The following is a 16609-nucleotide window of genomic DNA, read 5'->3' on the forward strand; positions in this document are numbered from 1 at the left end:
TAAATGACAACAGACAGACCAGGAAATCGATGGAACCCCCCAAAGCGGGGGTGACGTGATGTTTATGATCGCAGATGAGACATGAGACTCGTGCCCTTTGGCGCGTGGAACTGCAGAACGATCGTATCCATTAGAATGGAGGTAATGCGGGGTGTCGCCCTGGGTTCTGCTTTAACTAATAGCAAGTGGCAAAACAGATTGAAAGAGCTGAAACTAAAAGCAGAGACCATCAGGCCACAGTTAGTGTTTGGTAGGCTATATTTTCCATTTTTCATTAGCATGCCCTTGCCGATGTATTTTAAGTCATATTTCCAAGATTAAATCACAAGAAAGGCCAGTTGGTCCTGGGATAATATATCCAGTCATTATTCTGCTTTGCCAGCACGGCGTTAAACAACCAAACACTCCATAAATATTTCATAACTTCATATCCACACATTCGGAAAAGTGTTTAATATCAAGACTATGTGACTGGAGTTTGTATAGCAGTGTTTGTGTTGATGTCCATGGAGGCCGTGGAGTCAGGAAGAAAATAATACGCATGATTTAAGGTCACCTTTATTGAAAAGAATCAATGAATTGATTCAGTGTGGAGATTCTGGCTGTAATAAAAGTTAATAGGGTTCTTTTTGTCTCAGTGTTAAATGTGACGAACAAAACCTATTTGTTCCTTTTCACAGGCTTTAAAAAAGTTCTCAAAGACTGAAATCTAAACTTGATTAAACACATATCAGAGTTATACTTATTCTGTTCCCACTGGCATTACGCAACCCTGCTGCTGTGGCCTTGAATTTACCTTCTCGGTCCTTAAAGCTGAGGTGATGTAAGATGAGATGATCCTTTTGATCAATTTCCAGCTCCGAGTCTCCATCAAAACTAATACAACGCCGCCAAGAGTCATAAATATCACAACCATTAAGAGAATGAGTTTGGCGGTGTATTCTTCTCTGCAGTTCTTTTTTTCTTCCTGTGTGTGACGGCAGCTCTTTTTGTCTTTCAGAGGAAGAATATCCACCTGCTGCTGAACGTCTTCTTGCTGGGCGCCTGGGGAGTCGTCCTGTTGGCCTGCCGCTTCTACTGGATGGGCAACAAACCCCCCAACTTCTCCAACTCCGACAACCCAGCCGCAGACTCCCCCTCGCTCCTCACCAGGACTCTGACCTTCCTCCACCTTCCTGCCGTGAACCTCTGGCTGCTCCTGTGCCCGGACACGCTCAGCTTTGATTGGTCGATGGACGCCCTGCCTCTGATCAGGAGCCTGGCCGACTGCAGGAACGTCCACACGGCGGTCTTCTACGTTGGGTTGCTGCTCCTGGCTTGGTTCGGCCTGAGGACGAACCACACGTCCAAGGCTAAAGATGCCAACGGGAAAGCGCATCATTACACCAACGGAAGAAATGGAAGCAGTAATGGACACAATTACCACGAACACATGAACAACTCCCACACGGACGGTCACGCGGTCGGGGCGCAGAACGGCATCAAAAAGCACTACGAGAGCAGGACTCCACTGCCCACCACGGAAAACGTGGTGGTGTTCTCTCTCGGCCTGCTGGCCATCCCCTTCCTGCCCGCCACCAACCTGTTCTTCTATGTGGGATTCGTCATCGCGGAGAGAGTACTGTACATCCCCAGCATGGGCTTCTGCCTGCTGGTTGCGGCGGGGATGAGATCGCTGTACGTCCGACTGCGGCGCAGGTCCACCAGGACAGTTATGGTGTACCTCGCTGCAACTCTGGTTCTGATTTTTGGCGCCAAAACTGTTTTGAGGAACCGGGACTGGCAGAATGAGGAGATGCTCTACAAGTCAGGGATTTATGTCAATCCTGCTAAAGGTAAGGCTCAACTTAAGCTAACTGCTACAGTCTGTGTGCTTTAGCCATGCCTCTCATCATCTGCTAATGAGAATGAACTGACCAAGTCTTCAGTGATTGGACGTGTGATCTCACATCATGTAAGACATTAAATAACTAATTTAGAAGGGCACCTTTCAGTCAGTAATCACATTTAAGGTCATCGGGGACACGGTCCCTTCAGCAGCCAAATTCTTCATGCAGCGGACAAGAAAGAAAGGAGGTCAGGGCCTGACGGAACAACAGGAGGACGTGTTGGGATGGCTAAATATTCCCTCTCAGATTCTGCTGCGGAGCTGAGGCGTGACAGCTGTTTGTGTTGGCAGACCACCATCAGCTGAGCACTGCAGCGCTGCAGCAGCAGTGTCCCCAAATCACATTCAGTAAGAATGAAAAGAGGTCTCTAAAGACACACACATGCACACACACACACACCTGTGGGGCCCATTCATTAATGTAGCCAGCGTACCATCACGTTAAGTAAAACAACAACGTCCCAAAACACCCATCAAAGTACATCATCTCTGTTTCTCAGGCGTTGAAGGCCACAAAGGATGGAAACAGAAACACAGTTGCACACAAATATATACTGTTTTCACAAATCACATTTTGTTTTACATTTATTTCCTGCAAATATTTTAACGCATGATTACCCACATATCAACCCCTGACCTTCAGCCTGACCTCAGTCTAGTGCAGTCTTAGTGCCTTCTCATGGGAAAGGATTTTTGTTGCACCAAGAAAGGATTTATCGTTTGTGCATGAAGAGATTTAAACACTCACAACACTGATAAATATAAATGCATGCACATGCAAACACAGCAGTTTTACCTAAAATGATTTTTCAAAATAATACACAATATTCATCTTAATCACAAAGTCTAATACATTCTGTTAGCCAAACACACGTCCAGATGTACAGCCAGGTGAATGAAGGAAGGCCGGCTTGTTTCTGTGCCTATTTGCTTATGTGAATATGAGGAATTTAATATTTTGAGGCATCCGGGATGAAAAACCGGCTTGCTATGGACAATAAATCAAACTGTTTTTCCCCATCTGGAACCACAATTAGTTGACTCTCAGTGAACATTGTAATAATCCTCACTTTCTATAGTGTGAAGAAAATGTACAAAAGCTCCTGGCAGCCTTATATCACCTGTCAGGGTGGGAGCGCCATGCCATTAAACCCTAATGCCATTAGCCGGTCAATGGCGCTGTGGTGGTCTCCTTTAAACCCATTCTGATTGGAAAGACTGGTGCTTTGCGCTGAAAGCTCCCCCAGCGCGACATCTCCCTTTTCCGCTTTGCTGTGTGTGTCCAGCAGCTGCAGCAGCAGAACAACAGCCTCTCCCGGGGTGAAAAAGCACCGCGCCCGGGGCCGAAAACAAGCTGTGCGCCACAAAAGAGAATGATTCCCTGTCATAGAAATGTTGGCTCCTGCTGGTGTAATTCACAAGTTTTCAAGACGCTGAAACAATTGTTATTCAGGAGACTTGCCTGGAAGTTTATTTAATCCTTTTGATTAACCTCTTCTTTTGTGCCCTTGTCAGCGTGGGGGAACCTCGGAAATGTCTTGAAGAGCCAGGGGAAGATGGAGAAAGCCGAGCAGGCGTACAGGAACGCTCTTTATTACCGCAGCAACATGGCCGACATGCTGTACAACCTGTGAGTGTTTCCGCGCCCGTTAGCTCTGATCCCGTCTCCGGGTCGGCGGCGTCCGCTTGCACTCATATGTGACAAAAGTATGCGCAAACAATTGTTCCGCATGTGTATTGATTAGCGCTGTGCTCTCAGAGGAAGTGCCTCCTTGTCTTCTGTTCCCCAGAGTGCTGTCTGTCTGACAGCGTTATTAATGGTGCTGTTTTAGTCTGAGGGGGAAACACAAAGCCGCCGGCCAATACTCACAGTGTGGTCAAACGTCCTGCTCTGCCAGATCGCCCCCTTCCTCCTCCTCCTCCTCCTCACCCTTATCAACTGCTTGAGTTTAATCATCATAGCAACATGAAGTCCTCCGTTTTTTTTGGAGAGTTTTGTAAAACCTCTAAGCTGTCATTCTTTCCTTGGTTCCAGCGGTTTGCTGCTCCAGGAGAGCAACAAGTTCTCAGAAGCACTCCACTACTATAAGCTGGCCATTGGGAGCCGGCCAACGCTGGCTTGTAAGTACAGCTCTTCTTTTTTTTTTTTTTTATTGACAATCTCCAGCTCTTGCGGTTGTGGCTGTGCTGTGTCCAGGCAACAGTGAACACTGGCTGCGGTTATGTGCAGGGAAAGGAATAGGTGGCAAAGGGCAGTGGGTGTACGGCTGAATTAAACATTCGGCACAGCTGTGCGACCGCCTTTCAGAGCCCAGTTATGTCAAGAGATCGGGGAAATGCAGGATGTCATTTATTATGAATTCAGGCCACGATGCACCCGTTGAATTTATACCCCCCTATGTTTCCCTGTTTCTTGCCTTCACCTCTTTTAAGCATGAATTTCTTACGATTCCCCGGAATAAAGTTTCCCTCTCTACCATTTCTCGCATGCCCAATCCCCCGATTAATACAAATCACTTACAGTCTTCACTTATCATGCATTAAATTAGCTCCCTATTGTTCCCCGTATCAGCCGCTGACAGATAAACAGACGATCTTAAATGTCTCCTCTTTTCTTCCCCGGATTAATTATACACCTAATCAAGATCGCGGTTAGACTAGAAAATTCCCATTCAGCGTGCAATTATCCAATCTGTTAAAGTCGGTAACAAGGTTAATTAATTACCGCAAAGCAGCAGACGTTTTAAAGCCGGAATGAAAATGTGACAGTTAAAGCATTTTTTCCAAGGTTACTCCATTAGTCACTGCCTGGTTGGGAGTTGAGGAGAGAAAAACGCAGCTTTTCCTTTCGATATGCATAAATGTCCTGTTCAGCAATAAAGCATTGCTGATTTGCATGAGATACTTAACATGTAAACATCAGTTCATTATAATGCTGAGAAGACTAGATTTTAGTAAGTGAATAGAATGTAGAACAAAAAAGATGAAGGATGAATGAAAAAGATGCAGATCCAACTAAAATAAGGTATTATTTTTAGAAAACAGGTTTGATTCCCGTCGGATCCTCATTGACTTTATCATACCGCAACACCCTCATGAAGAGCTCTCCAGATTGATCCGCTGTATCCAACTAATTTATTCCAGCGGGCTGACTTGACGGGGAGTTGCTTAGAGGGAAAGGTCCACAGAGACTAATTACTCTCCTGCTACTTATTGATCATTGGATGTTGTCTTCGACCACTCAAGGAAAACTTTAACAAGCGTCAAAGTAAGCGTGCAGACGTCGCCCGTGCAAACGATGAAGCTTGGAAATGATCAGCAGTAGTTTATTCTTCCAGCCCGGAGGTGTGAATCATCTGAGAAGAGATCTGTCTTTGTTCTCTGTGAGTGAATCCAGCTCGTCGAGGAGCGTTGTGGCACAGCGAGCTGCGAGATCCGATAATGACCTGATCACTCAACTCACAAAGTCAACACGTTTTTATTCACTCATAAACCAAATGTTGTTCCACTGAAGCTGACGGTGCTCAGTCTCTGGCTAATTAAACCTTCCCTCAATGCATTTGTCTCTCCCTGCAGCGGCCTACTTGAACACGGGCATCATTCTGATGAACCAGGGTCGTCTGGACGAGGCCAAGCGCACCTTCCTGACCTGTGCCGACATCCCAGATGAGAACCTGAAGGACCCCCACGCCCACAAGAGCTCCGTCGCCAGCTGCCTCTATAATCTGGGCAAGCTGCTCCACGAACAGGGACACCAGGAGGTAACGCGCTGCAAGAATCGCTTTTGTTGAGTGGATCGAAAATAATGTGGAACATCTTCATTTAACATCCACATCCAGGCTTTCTTGGATTTTTAATGGATTCATGATTTAGCTGTTTTCTTTTAAAAAAAAAAAAACACCTTCATACAGCTCCATTTAACTCATACAGCTACTAGATTATTATTTACACCTGACCAGAGGTCCTTAAAACTAATTTTGCAAAAAGACACAAATTCTTTGAGCTCGATTTGACGGTGTTGTCAAATGACCTTGTTGCATTTGACACTGTATTTCTAAATTAAATCAAACTGAATCAACGCTTGCTCTCCCAAATGCTTGTAAAGCAGTTTAAAGGCTAAAAACAGTCTTTGAACCTGAATGCCTGCTTTCATTTGTACTTCAGAGACAGACGCTTATTTAACTCGTGTCTGTACTCCGTTGACTCATGAGGGAATCTGAAGGGTTGATCTTATTCAGCGTGCCTTCATATTAAGCCAGCATGTTTGTGGCTGTGACACATTAAGAAGTGCCGTCGGCGCTCGTTCATTAAGTTCAGTGGGAGTTAATCAGTCATTATTAAGGCGCATCATCAACTGAAGCAGCAAAAAAATAAATAAATGAAGGTGAGATAATCTACAGGATGCAGATGTCGGCATCCATCGCTCCCTTATTGATTTTTATAAATTTTGTCTAAAACAACATCCCCGCTGCTGCGGTGAGAGTTTAAACTTTGCCCTTTTGCATACTGTACATGCTGGAAACGTTTTAAAGCGCAGCGAGCTGAGATGAAACGCAGGCAGGTAGCCAAGCAGCCTTTTGGGGACACAGAGAGGCTTCACTTTTAAATGGACATGTTCCAAAATTGCTTCTGTCATCGGGGACAAAGTGTTTGTGCAGATAATCCTCGGGCTGTTCCTAACAAATCCACTCTCCTCGGCGCCCCCGAGGACCCGCGCTGCTGGTCGAAGTGCTGCTTTTTCCAATGCCGCACATTTATATTGTACATAAGTACTGAGATGCTGCTGATTCGATCACGGCCGGAGCAGCGGCGCTGCAGATTCAATAAAGGTCCTTATAAATTGTTGGCCTGGTGGAGGAACGGAGCAATCCCACTTCCTCTGACCTCTTAACCGCAACATTTGCTCCAGCAATAAAGAGGAATCGGGTCCGTCTGCCATGTAAACTCCGAGAGGCTCGGAGGTGAACTGCCGGACCGCCACGCTATACATACTGGAGTCAATAAGTGACACTGCTCTAGTCATCCTAACGAGCGTGACGCCGAGGATAGACGCTTTGTGCCGGGCTCTGTATGAGCAGGCCTCCCGGCGACCCCCAATTCCACGCTGCGTATTCACATTGTCAGGACCCCGGCGGCAGGGGAGGAATGACGAGTTCGCCCGGAGCCGGCTCCGCTGGCGGGGCCGCTCCGCTCGCTAATGCAAACATCCCCCACCTTCTCTCTCTCTTCCATTCACAGGAGGCCCTCTCCGTCTTTAAAGAAGCAATACAGAAAATGCCAAGACAATTTGCACCACAGAGCCTCTACAACATGATGGGTAAGAGCGACTTTTGTTCAGCGCCACAGAGGCGGCGAGACGAGAAAACTAACAGTGAGACTGAGGAGAAACGGTTAATCTGTGTGTTTTTCTGTTGAACTGGCAGATATTCATCAAACATTTTTGCTCTACTTCTCTGCTTGGAACCTTTCAGGATTAAGAAAGCGGGGGCAGAGGGGGGGTCTCTTGTGGATAAACATGGTTTTAGCTGAACCAACTTGCAATACACACCAGGAATTTACTCACTGCCAGTTAAGCCAGTGTTTACAGCTCTATTAGGACTGAACTGACTCAGTCACTCGGGAAACAGTGTTATCCAAAACTTTTCAAGTAAATCCAATTTGGGTTGTTTTTTTATTTTTAACAGGTGAATGGAAAAAGTCGTGCATCGTGTTTGCAAAACTCCAGAGTCACCAATCACTCAAAGGCTCCATGCAAGGCTCTATTGTGTTGAACATGAGCATTCTGTCTCCAATATACACAAAAATAAGCAGCGGGAGAAAAAAATAGCGGAGCGTCAGGTTAAAAACAAAGATGGATTGCTCAGAAGAGCTACGTAGAAAATAGCTTCATAGAAGTAATGGACAAAATCAGAGCTGAATGCTTCTTTTGCAGTAAAAAACTCATGAAAGTTTGAAACTGTTCCGTTTGGCCCGACGGACCCGGTACCGGGTCCAACATTTTTACGCTCCACTTCAACATGTGTAAAAAGTGACTAAAATGCTGTGAGGATGTTTTCTTTCAATTGTGTCTCAAACAATAAGCCTTAATCTCACTAACTGAACGCTCAAACTGCACTTTGATGACCGAGTGTTTGATTTATAACAACTTTAAAATTCGTATGCAACATTTCGACACGCCCCCCTCACCCGCACCTGCCGACACAAAACGCTACAGAACGCACGGTCCGTCTGCTCCATCCCAACATATTTGGTATCTTGTAAAACTAGAAAAGCTGCTCTTTAAGATGACACCAGGCAGAATATTCTCTGAGCCGACCAGCTCCCGTCAGCGGCAAAACAAACCAAAAACTGATCTTCACATTTCACAGCCAGCACCTCAGATTGCATGATTCTCACACACTTCATTGCCAAATCTCAAAGCTATTCACACAAAACACAACATATTTTATTTCCTTACCGTTTTGTGGTCATTTTCCACCTATCCAGGCTCTCCTCTGACCAAAATTGACTTCATAATCCTCTAGCGAAGTGAAAGAGCGTCGTGCGCCACAATGTTTATATGCTGCCTCATGTCGCCATCTTGTGGGCTCGTCGTTCACCCTGGGAGCTCAAATCACGTTTGTTGATGTTCTACGTCTCGCGAGCTTTCCAACGATATGTTACACGTGACTGGGGGCTCATCCAGCTGGGAGACAGCTTCAAACATAACCCCACGAGCGCCGCCGCCATCTTGGATCGCAGGTGCGCCGGTGCGCACTGCAGAGTGAGACGCACGCGGATGGCAATTAGTGATTGTTTCTGATATATTTGGCAATTTTTTAATTCTGAAACATGCACATTTATCTTCATTGAGCTTTTTTACAGCTAATTGTACGTTGTTTGTTTTTTTCTTGATGCGCATTTTGCAGATATTATTGTTTACATATTTCAAAGGGTATAATTTTTTGTTTTCTCAGTGATATAATTGGCTATTTTTGTATTGATTATATTGTTATAAATATATTTCAGTTGGAAGCTAAATGTTATGGTTCAGCCATGTATAAAAATGTATTTCATACTGTGCAGAATACTGTGCACAATTATAAGTTTCTCCACAAAAACTATGCAGATTCTGATAATATAGTGGCTAAATGTCAGAACCAAAGGGTCCTTTGTATATATACAGACCCTTGTAGTGGAAATTAAAGGTATTTTAAAGTCAGATTCCTTTCAAAGAAAGAAAAAAAACACTTAGTGTAGTTTGGCACAGGGTGGTCTCCAAGTGGCCAAATGGAGGGTTCGCCTGGTACTATCCAAACTGAACCCTATAAAATCTATGTGCTTTGTGCTATTCTCATGAAACTTGGTACAGTTGTAGTCAAGGAGTTACTGAACACAAGCAGTGGCATCATTATGGCTGGCTTCATTGTCATCATGGAGTTTTTCAATGTGGAATCTGAAAAAAAATTCGGTGAAGGTAAAAATTTCATTTTTTTCCTCTACTTTATCAAAATTTTCTCAGGCATGTTAAAATTCACAGTGTTTCTGACACTGGAACTATATTCTCTAAGGTCTTAGCTATCAATTGAGACCAAGATTATGCATATTGTCCAAATAATGGTGGAGATATTGTTGATTTAAAATGGATAGGCATTTTTAGGCGAACCTTGCCACCAAAAACCCTAGGGTTTAACAGGTTAAAGCTGAAGTGGCACCAGAGAGAAAAGGAACAACACAGAAACTGTATTTCACATATATGTGTGTCATGAGGCGCCTTCATGTGTTTTTGCAAATATACAGTGTGTGTGTGTGTGTGTGTGTGTGTGGGGGGGGGGGGGGGGGGGGGGGGGGGGTCACTCAGATTTACAAAAATTTGCCGGCCTCAAGATCCACAGAACTCAGCCTCAAATAACAGAGTAAAGCGAACACTTGGCTTCCTGTAGCCTCTTCTTCAGCCGGAAGAGGACGAAGACTACAGATACAGGTTTATCTTCACATTTTTAAAAATGCATAGTGATTTATTTTCTGTAAAAACCTTGTTTGAGGGAATTAATTTGCTCCACGGTGTCGACAGTGTTCTGACTGGACAGCAGTAAACTTTACCGCGTCTCGGTGAAAAGGCCTAATTTGCTCTTCACTGCAAGAACAACCCGGCTTGTTGTATTCCAGCTGTAGAACAGCTGCTTTCAGGCTCATTATTTCTGCAAAATTCACTGCTTTTTTAGCTGTTTTTCCTCAGACTATCCCTCTCCCACACACACACACACACACACACACACACACACACACACACATCTCCTCACACTCACCCGTGCATACTGGGACATTTGTTTTTCAGGCCTGGGAGTGCCAAGGGTTTGCTTATAAGTTGGCAAAATGCGTTTTGACAGAGCTCCTGAGATTATGTCAAAATGTTGATGAAAGCTGCGGGCGGCGTTAAGGAGCTGTGCTGCGTCTGGAACGGAGGCTCCGAGCCAGAGATCCCTGATTTCTGCTGCTCAGCGTTGTTTCCTCGCTGAACTGATCCGCACATTTGGCACACCTGCCCGTATCCATTTTCACTTTCACTCAGCGCGCCGCGCTCGTGCTGCTGGGAGCAGCGGCGGACCTGGGTGGTAATCTGCGCCCCCGCCGGTCTCGCTCCAGCTCTCCCCGGTGGGCCGAGGAATGTTCCAGTCCTCCTCGGGCTCCGTGTCACTTCTAATTGCACGTCGACGTCGGTGCTAATCTCACACGGGGCTCTGCCGCCAGCGCCAGCGCTCCACTGTTTGTGCTGCTTTTAAACCTTTTAGAAATAATCAGGTCATGTCAAAACAGAGCAGGACACACACTTTCTGTTTAGCACCTTGGATTTGGAAATTCATACAATCCGGCCTTACCAGGTCGGTGATAATTCACTTGATTTTACTTTCCTTCAAAAAAATAGAAAAAATTTAAATTAAAATTCCACCAAGCAAATTTTAAAAACAATTTTTTTTTTTTTTTTTTATGTAAAAATTCCTTGAGCGGAGCAGACATCACACAACACTGGGATTGCAGTCATTTTCCATCGTGGAAAAATTTGCGTCATCTTTTTCACCTCATATACTCTGAGCCACGACGAAGAAAAACTTCAATATGGCGCTATTTTACTGGTCCGGTTCGCTGACGGTGAAATGGTGCTGTATGTGAACCTGGACTTTGGCAACATTACTGCTCATCCTAGAAATGCTTGTTTCTTACAAAAGTCTCGCCGTTTGGAAAAAAACAAGCTATAGCGCTCACTCAATGCACATTATTGACAATTTGAAAGCCATAAAATCAAAATGAGGGAAAATCCAAAAGTGCAGATCGATTCTGGCTTAAATTCCTTTAAAATAAAAAAAAAAGAAATTACTTATACTGCCTTTTAGCAAAAAATGAATCAATTTCTTCTCTTTTACAGTGTTTATGACTGCTTCAAATTTTAAGGGAAAAATTGTTTTTTCCTTTCGAGTTATTTCTGTTGAGTTGTTTTAAACAAACACGATAACTTTAATTCCAGTTCAGAATATAAATCTGAAAATCTAAAATTACTGGAGGATTTTGAAACCTCCTTATTTTGACTACATGAAAATACAGATTATTTAAAATATTAAAGCCACACTGCAGAGTTCGACTTGAACTGACATTTCTGATTGTGTCCTAATTTAAAACATATTGAATGATGTTGCACAAACATATGTTTCTAAAGGGCTTAAATTCTGAGCTTTGTTATCTATAAAGGGCAGATCGTGAACGTAGTTAGGTTTCATTACACATCGTTATCGCTCATTGAAGATGTTTTCGTTAAATTAAAAGTGCTGATAAGACATCTGTCACCTGTTGCTTATCACCTTGTTTTCAGGAAACAGATTAACTCTAATCCCCTCTGAATTCAGTTCTCAATCTTCTCCAGTCCAAACAACTTGTCGGGTCATTTGATAATTCCTGAATCTTAATGTAGATTGAAATTTACACCACATGACAAGTGAACTTTGAACAAGCGGGATACATTTTCACTTTTCCTCGACATGCATGACGCCGTTGATATTCGCTGTGTTGTGTTATCAGCTGATCTTGTCAGAATTTTTGCAATAACATGGGGATTAGTGGAGGGCCTGGAAGGAGAGCTGGTTGTTTTTCCAGGTGTTTGGTGGGCACGGGTCCAGAGCGGGCAGTGGGGGAGGTATCGGATGATGTCTCACCGATCGGGGGCGTAGAGCGAGGGGGCTGCGTTCAGGAAGAGCTCCGAGCCACGGCCAGAGAATTTGTTTTATTTTGTAAGAATGATGTCGGGGTCAAAAATCTTTCAGTCCATGCATTTTACCCACAATGGAGTTTTTCATGCTCCAGTTTGACACTTCACTGCTCACCTGTCATGAAAATGAAATCTCCTCGGCGTGTCGGTCTCTTCCACTTTGACCCGTCGTCTATTTGATTCCACAGGAGAGGCCTACATGAGACTGAACAAGCTGCCTGAAGCCGAACACTGGTACCGAGAATCACTGCGAGCCAAGCCGGACCATATTCCTGCACACCTCACTTACGGCAAACTCCTGGCCATGACGGTACGACCATGACTTCTTCTTTCATTTACTTGTTAAATTGTTAAACATGTTAAACTGTCATTCCTTTCTGATTGAAAAGAATATTATTGTAACTGTGCGTGTTTAATTGTCTAAGAAGTGTAAAATAAAGGCTACAGCAGGGCTGTATGGACCACCAGAAGATCCAGTCTGGCTCTCAGTGAAAACATTACCTGTAATTTCTCAATATTAAGACTGAGAACTTTTCAACCAGCTGCAGAGAGATGGATAAAAAAAAAAACACTCAGACCGTACTGTGAGCAGCATGCATGCTGCAGAAGCCTCTAGAAACAAGGATATGATGCAAGAGGCAATAAATTGCTGCGGCAAGCCCCATGTAAATAAACAGAGAAGCGAAACACACAACTTCTATGCTTTATCAGTCATTGTGGGGCGTTAGAAATCACAGGAACAGACATTCACACACAAACAACTACAGGCGAGTTCAGAGCGATCTCTGAAAGTCATGCATGTCCTGTGGGAGGAAACCGGAGTACGTGGAGAAAGCACGAGCAGGGAGAACATGCAAATCCCCCACAGCCTTCTCAAAATGAGGTAACAGTGCCAAACACCACATCATGACTCACCTTTGCAGTGTACTTATACTTCTTTAGCACACTTGGGTAACCATTACCTGTGAGTTGCTCATCTGATCTGTTGCCTAAAGAGGATTCTGATGCCATTGGGATCATGTCATTGTGTTTTTACATCAAAGGAATGATTTAGTTCACGTAGACTGTTTGCCTCGGTTGTTTTCATTTTCTTCCTGATACACATTTTTCCATTTCCACGGGCCATTCATGTTCTCTGCAGCTCTGCACTGAAGGCTTTAATTTCTTCCTGAAGCCTGTTAATCAATAGTGTGTGGGCTTTACAAAACGATGATAATGTCGACGGGAGATGTAAGAGACCGATGAACGAAGGTGGTTTTGATGCGCTTCTCCTGCTGCTGTGTTTTCATGCAGTTGACATGCTGGAGATGTGACCCAGACTGAGACATATTTAAAGTTTCAACAGGAAATGCCGAAAGAAGAATCACATCTTGACGTTGCCAACTATTAAGTAAACAGCTTCACGAGCTTTTAGAGATGGTCATGACAGCAATTTAGATCAAGAAATACTTCTTTAGAAACTGTGACAAGAAACAATCGTGCATCTGTCCTCCATTTCCTGTCTGCGGAGCAAACGGCCTTTTAGGGTCACGGACTGCTGCAGTCTGGACTGGGAATAACTGAGGCGGGGGGGACCATCCAGAGGCAAGGGCAATTTCCAAAATCCTCCAGTTGATGAGGAGGCGGCTATGGCTGATCAGGGAGACCAGTCGGAGCTGAAACTGATCATCGGAAGGGAAATAAACATCTCACAAGACGGAGGTCAAAGAAGGGGTGGAGGCCTTCTTTTCATTCCGACTCCCTTCTCTCCCACTGTCTGAGCCCTAATGAAAGGACATAAATGTGTTCAGACGCCCGAGGCAGTGGTATCTTCCTGGCCCCGTCCCATCTCATTTCCATCATGGAAACGCACTCCTTTCAACTTTCTTTTTTACTTGTAGTCTTCTCTAAATCAGGATTTGCTCTGTATCCTCACTGATAGTTGTAGAGCTTTTACTGGCACACCTATTTTTCCACAATTTACTGACAATTACGGTCTGATGTTGTGTCGGCGCGGATTCAGCCTACGCTAGACGGACTTGACATTTGTGGAAATCCGCTTTGAGAAGCAGATACCCTTTTTATATCTCCACATTAAGTAGACTGCTACTGCCAGTTGGAAAAGGAATAGCTTGGCTGGGAGAAAAATCCACCTACCAGGGCCTCCAAGGATCAGTAATTAGCACATTACATTTTGGCTGTTGAATCCACACAAACCGACGCGTTAAGGACGACACATTTCAACAACACAGGCGTCCGAGTGCCAGCAGCCGCTGAGCCAGAGATCAAAAATAGTTTTGCAATCCCTGCAAAAAACTGTCAGAGAAGCAGACTGTTGGCTCAGGATCCATCCATGTTCTGTAAAACATTATCTAAGTCAGGGTGGCAGTAGTCTGAAGCGGATCCTGGCTAATGATGGACGAAGGCACGCTGCGCCTCAGTTTTCCAGCTCATCACAGGGCAAACAGAGACCAACCGTGACATCAGGCCCTCTTTCAAACTTTTGTTGCACGTTGGGTGTCTGTTTACACGACAGGCGTGCTCAGAGTCACTGAAAACACAACTTTTTAAGTCCGATTCCCAAAGTCGTGATCAAATGGTTGCCATGTAAATGTGCAAACGCAGAAACTATGCCTTTTCACTTCAAACACTGTCTCTTAAACCTGGCCTTAGACGACTCAGCGCTAACCCAACACGTCAAGGGAAAGACCCTCAGGCCGACTGCTAACCACCACGGCACTGCGCTGCTCTGGCTCAGTATTATCAACACGTAGCTGGACGGTGGTCAATCATCCTGTGCCCAAATCAAATCGAGCTCCAGCTCCAGCTCCAGCGCCACACCGGATTGATTTTCCATCCTGCGCTCTGACTGATAGTCATCTGGAAAGTATAGGTCATCTGGCACCACGGATAAAAGTCAATGGTTAAACTGACATGAAGTCCTGTCATGAAAACAATGAGTGTGAAGAAGTGAGAAGCCGAAGTGGCTGCAGGACACCGAAAAATTAAGTGAAACCCGAATCTCGTCAGTAAAGACTGTTTTGGGGAATCATACAATTCTTTAGAGGAGAGTTAAAACCCAATGAAATGGACTCGGGGAAGAATTTAGTGAGCCGTGAAGAGAAACTCATTTTATTTAAGAAAGTGTTATTGATTTTGGAAGAAAGAGTTTAAACCTGCAGGGATGAATCTCAGCGGATCCCTGATTATGATGGATGCTGAGACGGTTGAGAGAAAATAATGTCATGAAACGAGAGAAGTGAGCTGCTGTACAGTGTCCGCATGACAAACGGTCCATAGAGAGCCACTTCCAATGAAACTCCGTACCAGTAGGCGCAGGCTAACTTCCTGTTGCGGCGGCGGTGGCCTCTGCATGATGACAACAGCATTTAAGTCTGATCAAAAGCAGTGCGGGAAGTTGAGCCGCCCGCCAGTCGTCCGTCATCCCCGCCCTGCACTCTCCCTGTGGCATCGCAGTGACTGATGAAGACACTTCAGATGCTGTCAGGGGTTTTCAGGCTCACGTCCCCGCGGGAGGGTCGCAGGAGCTGCGAGATAAGGCTCGGCAGCAGGGTCAGAGGAGGGTGAGAGGTGGATGGTGGAGTGGCGTTGATCAGGGAGGGGAGAATGTTGTTGCAATCTGTGAATGAAGACATGACCCAAAAAAAGAAGGACAGGAAGAGTAAATCACACAGATAAGTAGTGCCTGCCTGCAGCGCCGACCCTTCTCTTAAAACCGAGGGGAGCGAGATGTGCTTCAGACGGTCTGGTCAGGATGTCCTCGGCCACATGCGATGCTCGCAAATATTGGATTCAGTCAGTCACTCGTTTCCTCCGTTAATACGACGCAGGCTTCATTCATAATCACCGCGGCGCTCTCAGAGCCAGAGCTACATCTGCAGTTTGTCTGATGTTATCAGCAGATCGGAGGTGTGAGGCTCGCTCCACAGAGCTCAGCGTGAGCGTGACAAAAGGGAGGATGCACCTCTCCCACAACGGGCTGACTGGAATAAGAAGTGGGTATACTTCTGAGAGCTCTCTGTGGCCCCAAGGTGCCTTCAGTCGAACAAAAAAGGAGTTCCTAAACCTCGTGAAGCGTGCAGCGACAGCAGGCGGGCAGAGTGCGCATTAATGTCACAAACTATTCTTGTTTTTTTTTTTTTTTCCAATATGGGTTCAACATGAGGATTAAGGACTGTCCATCAATCAAGTTTCTCCACCATTGGAGCTGATTCCAGCTGACTGTGGATGAAAGAAGGTTCACAGTGGACAGATCAAACCCAGACAATCACATTCAGTACACAATAATCATCAGGGATTATTAAGCCAATTTTAATGAAAGCTTATGGGGCAAAATACAGTGAAACATTATGCATATTTTATAAACTCACCCTGACAGCGTGTCTTTGAGGCTAATGCTGGCTCGCTGTCTTTCATGGCAGCATCACCGATATCTCTGCTCAGGTCTCGTGTGGTGTTGGGCTGCTGCTCTTAAGAAATGACTT

At 45.0% G+C, this 16609-nt stretch overlaps 1 protein-coding gene across 1 annotated transcript in view; it reads left to right on the plus strand.

Annotated features, from left to right (window-relative positions):
* The window catches only part of LOC115392064 (protein O-mannosyl-transferase TMTC2-like), a 90519-nt gene that overhangs the window by 59853 nt on the left and 14057 nt on the right, over nucleotides 1–16609 (plus strand). The window contains exons 3-8 of the mRNA XM_030096565.1: nucleotides 1001–1835; nucleotides 3404–3518; nucleotides 3924–4009; nucleotides 5465–5649; nucleotides 7127–7205; nucleotides 12314–12435. Of these exons, the coding sequence (XP_029952425.1) occupies nucleotides 1001–1835; nucleotides 3404–3518; nucleotides 3924–4009; nucleotides 5465–5649; nucleotides 7127–7205; nucleotides 12314–12435 (1422 nt within the window). The remainder of the gene's footprint in view (nucleotides 1–1000; nucleotides 1836–3403; nucleotides 3519–3923; nucleotides 4010–5464; nucleotides 5650–7126; nucleotides 7206–12313; nucleotides 12436–16609) is intronic.

This window comes from Salarias fasciatus, chromosome 7 (assembly GCF_902148845.1).
Source record: "Salarias fasciatus chromosome 7, fSalaFa1.1, whole genome shotgun sequence".
Lineage (NCBI taxonomy): Eukaryota > Metazoa > Chordata > Actinopteri > Blenniiformes > Blenniidae > Salarias > Salarias fasciatus.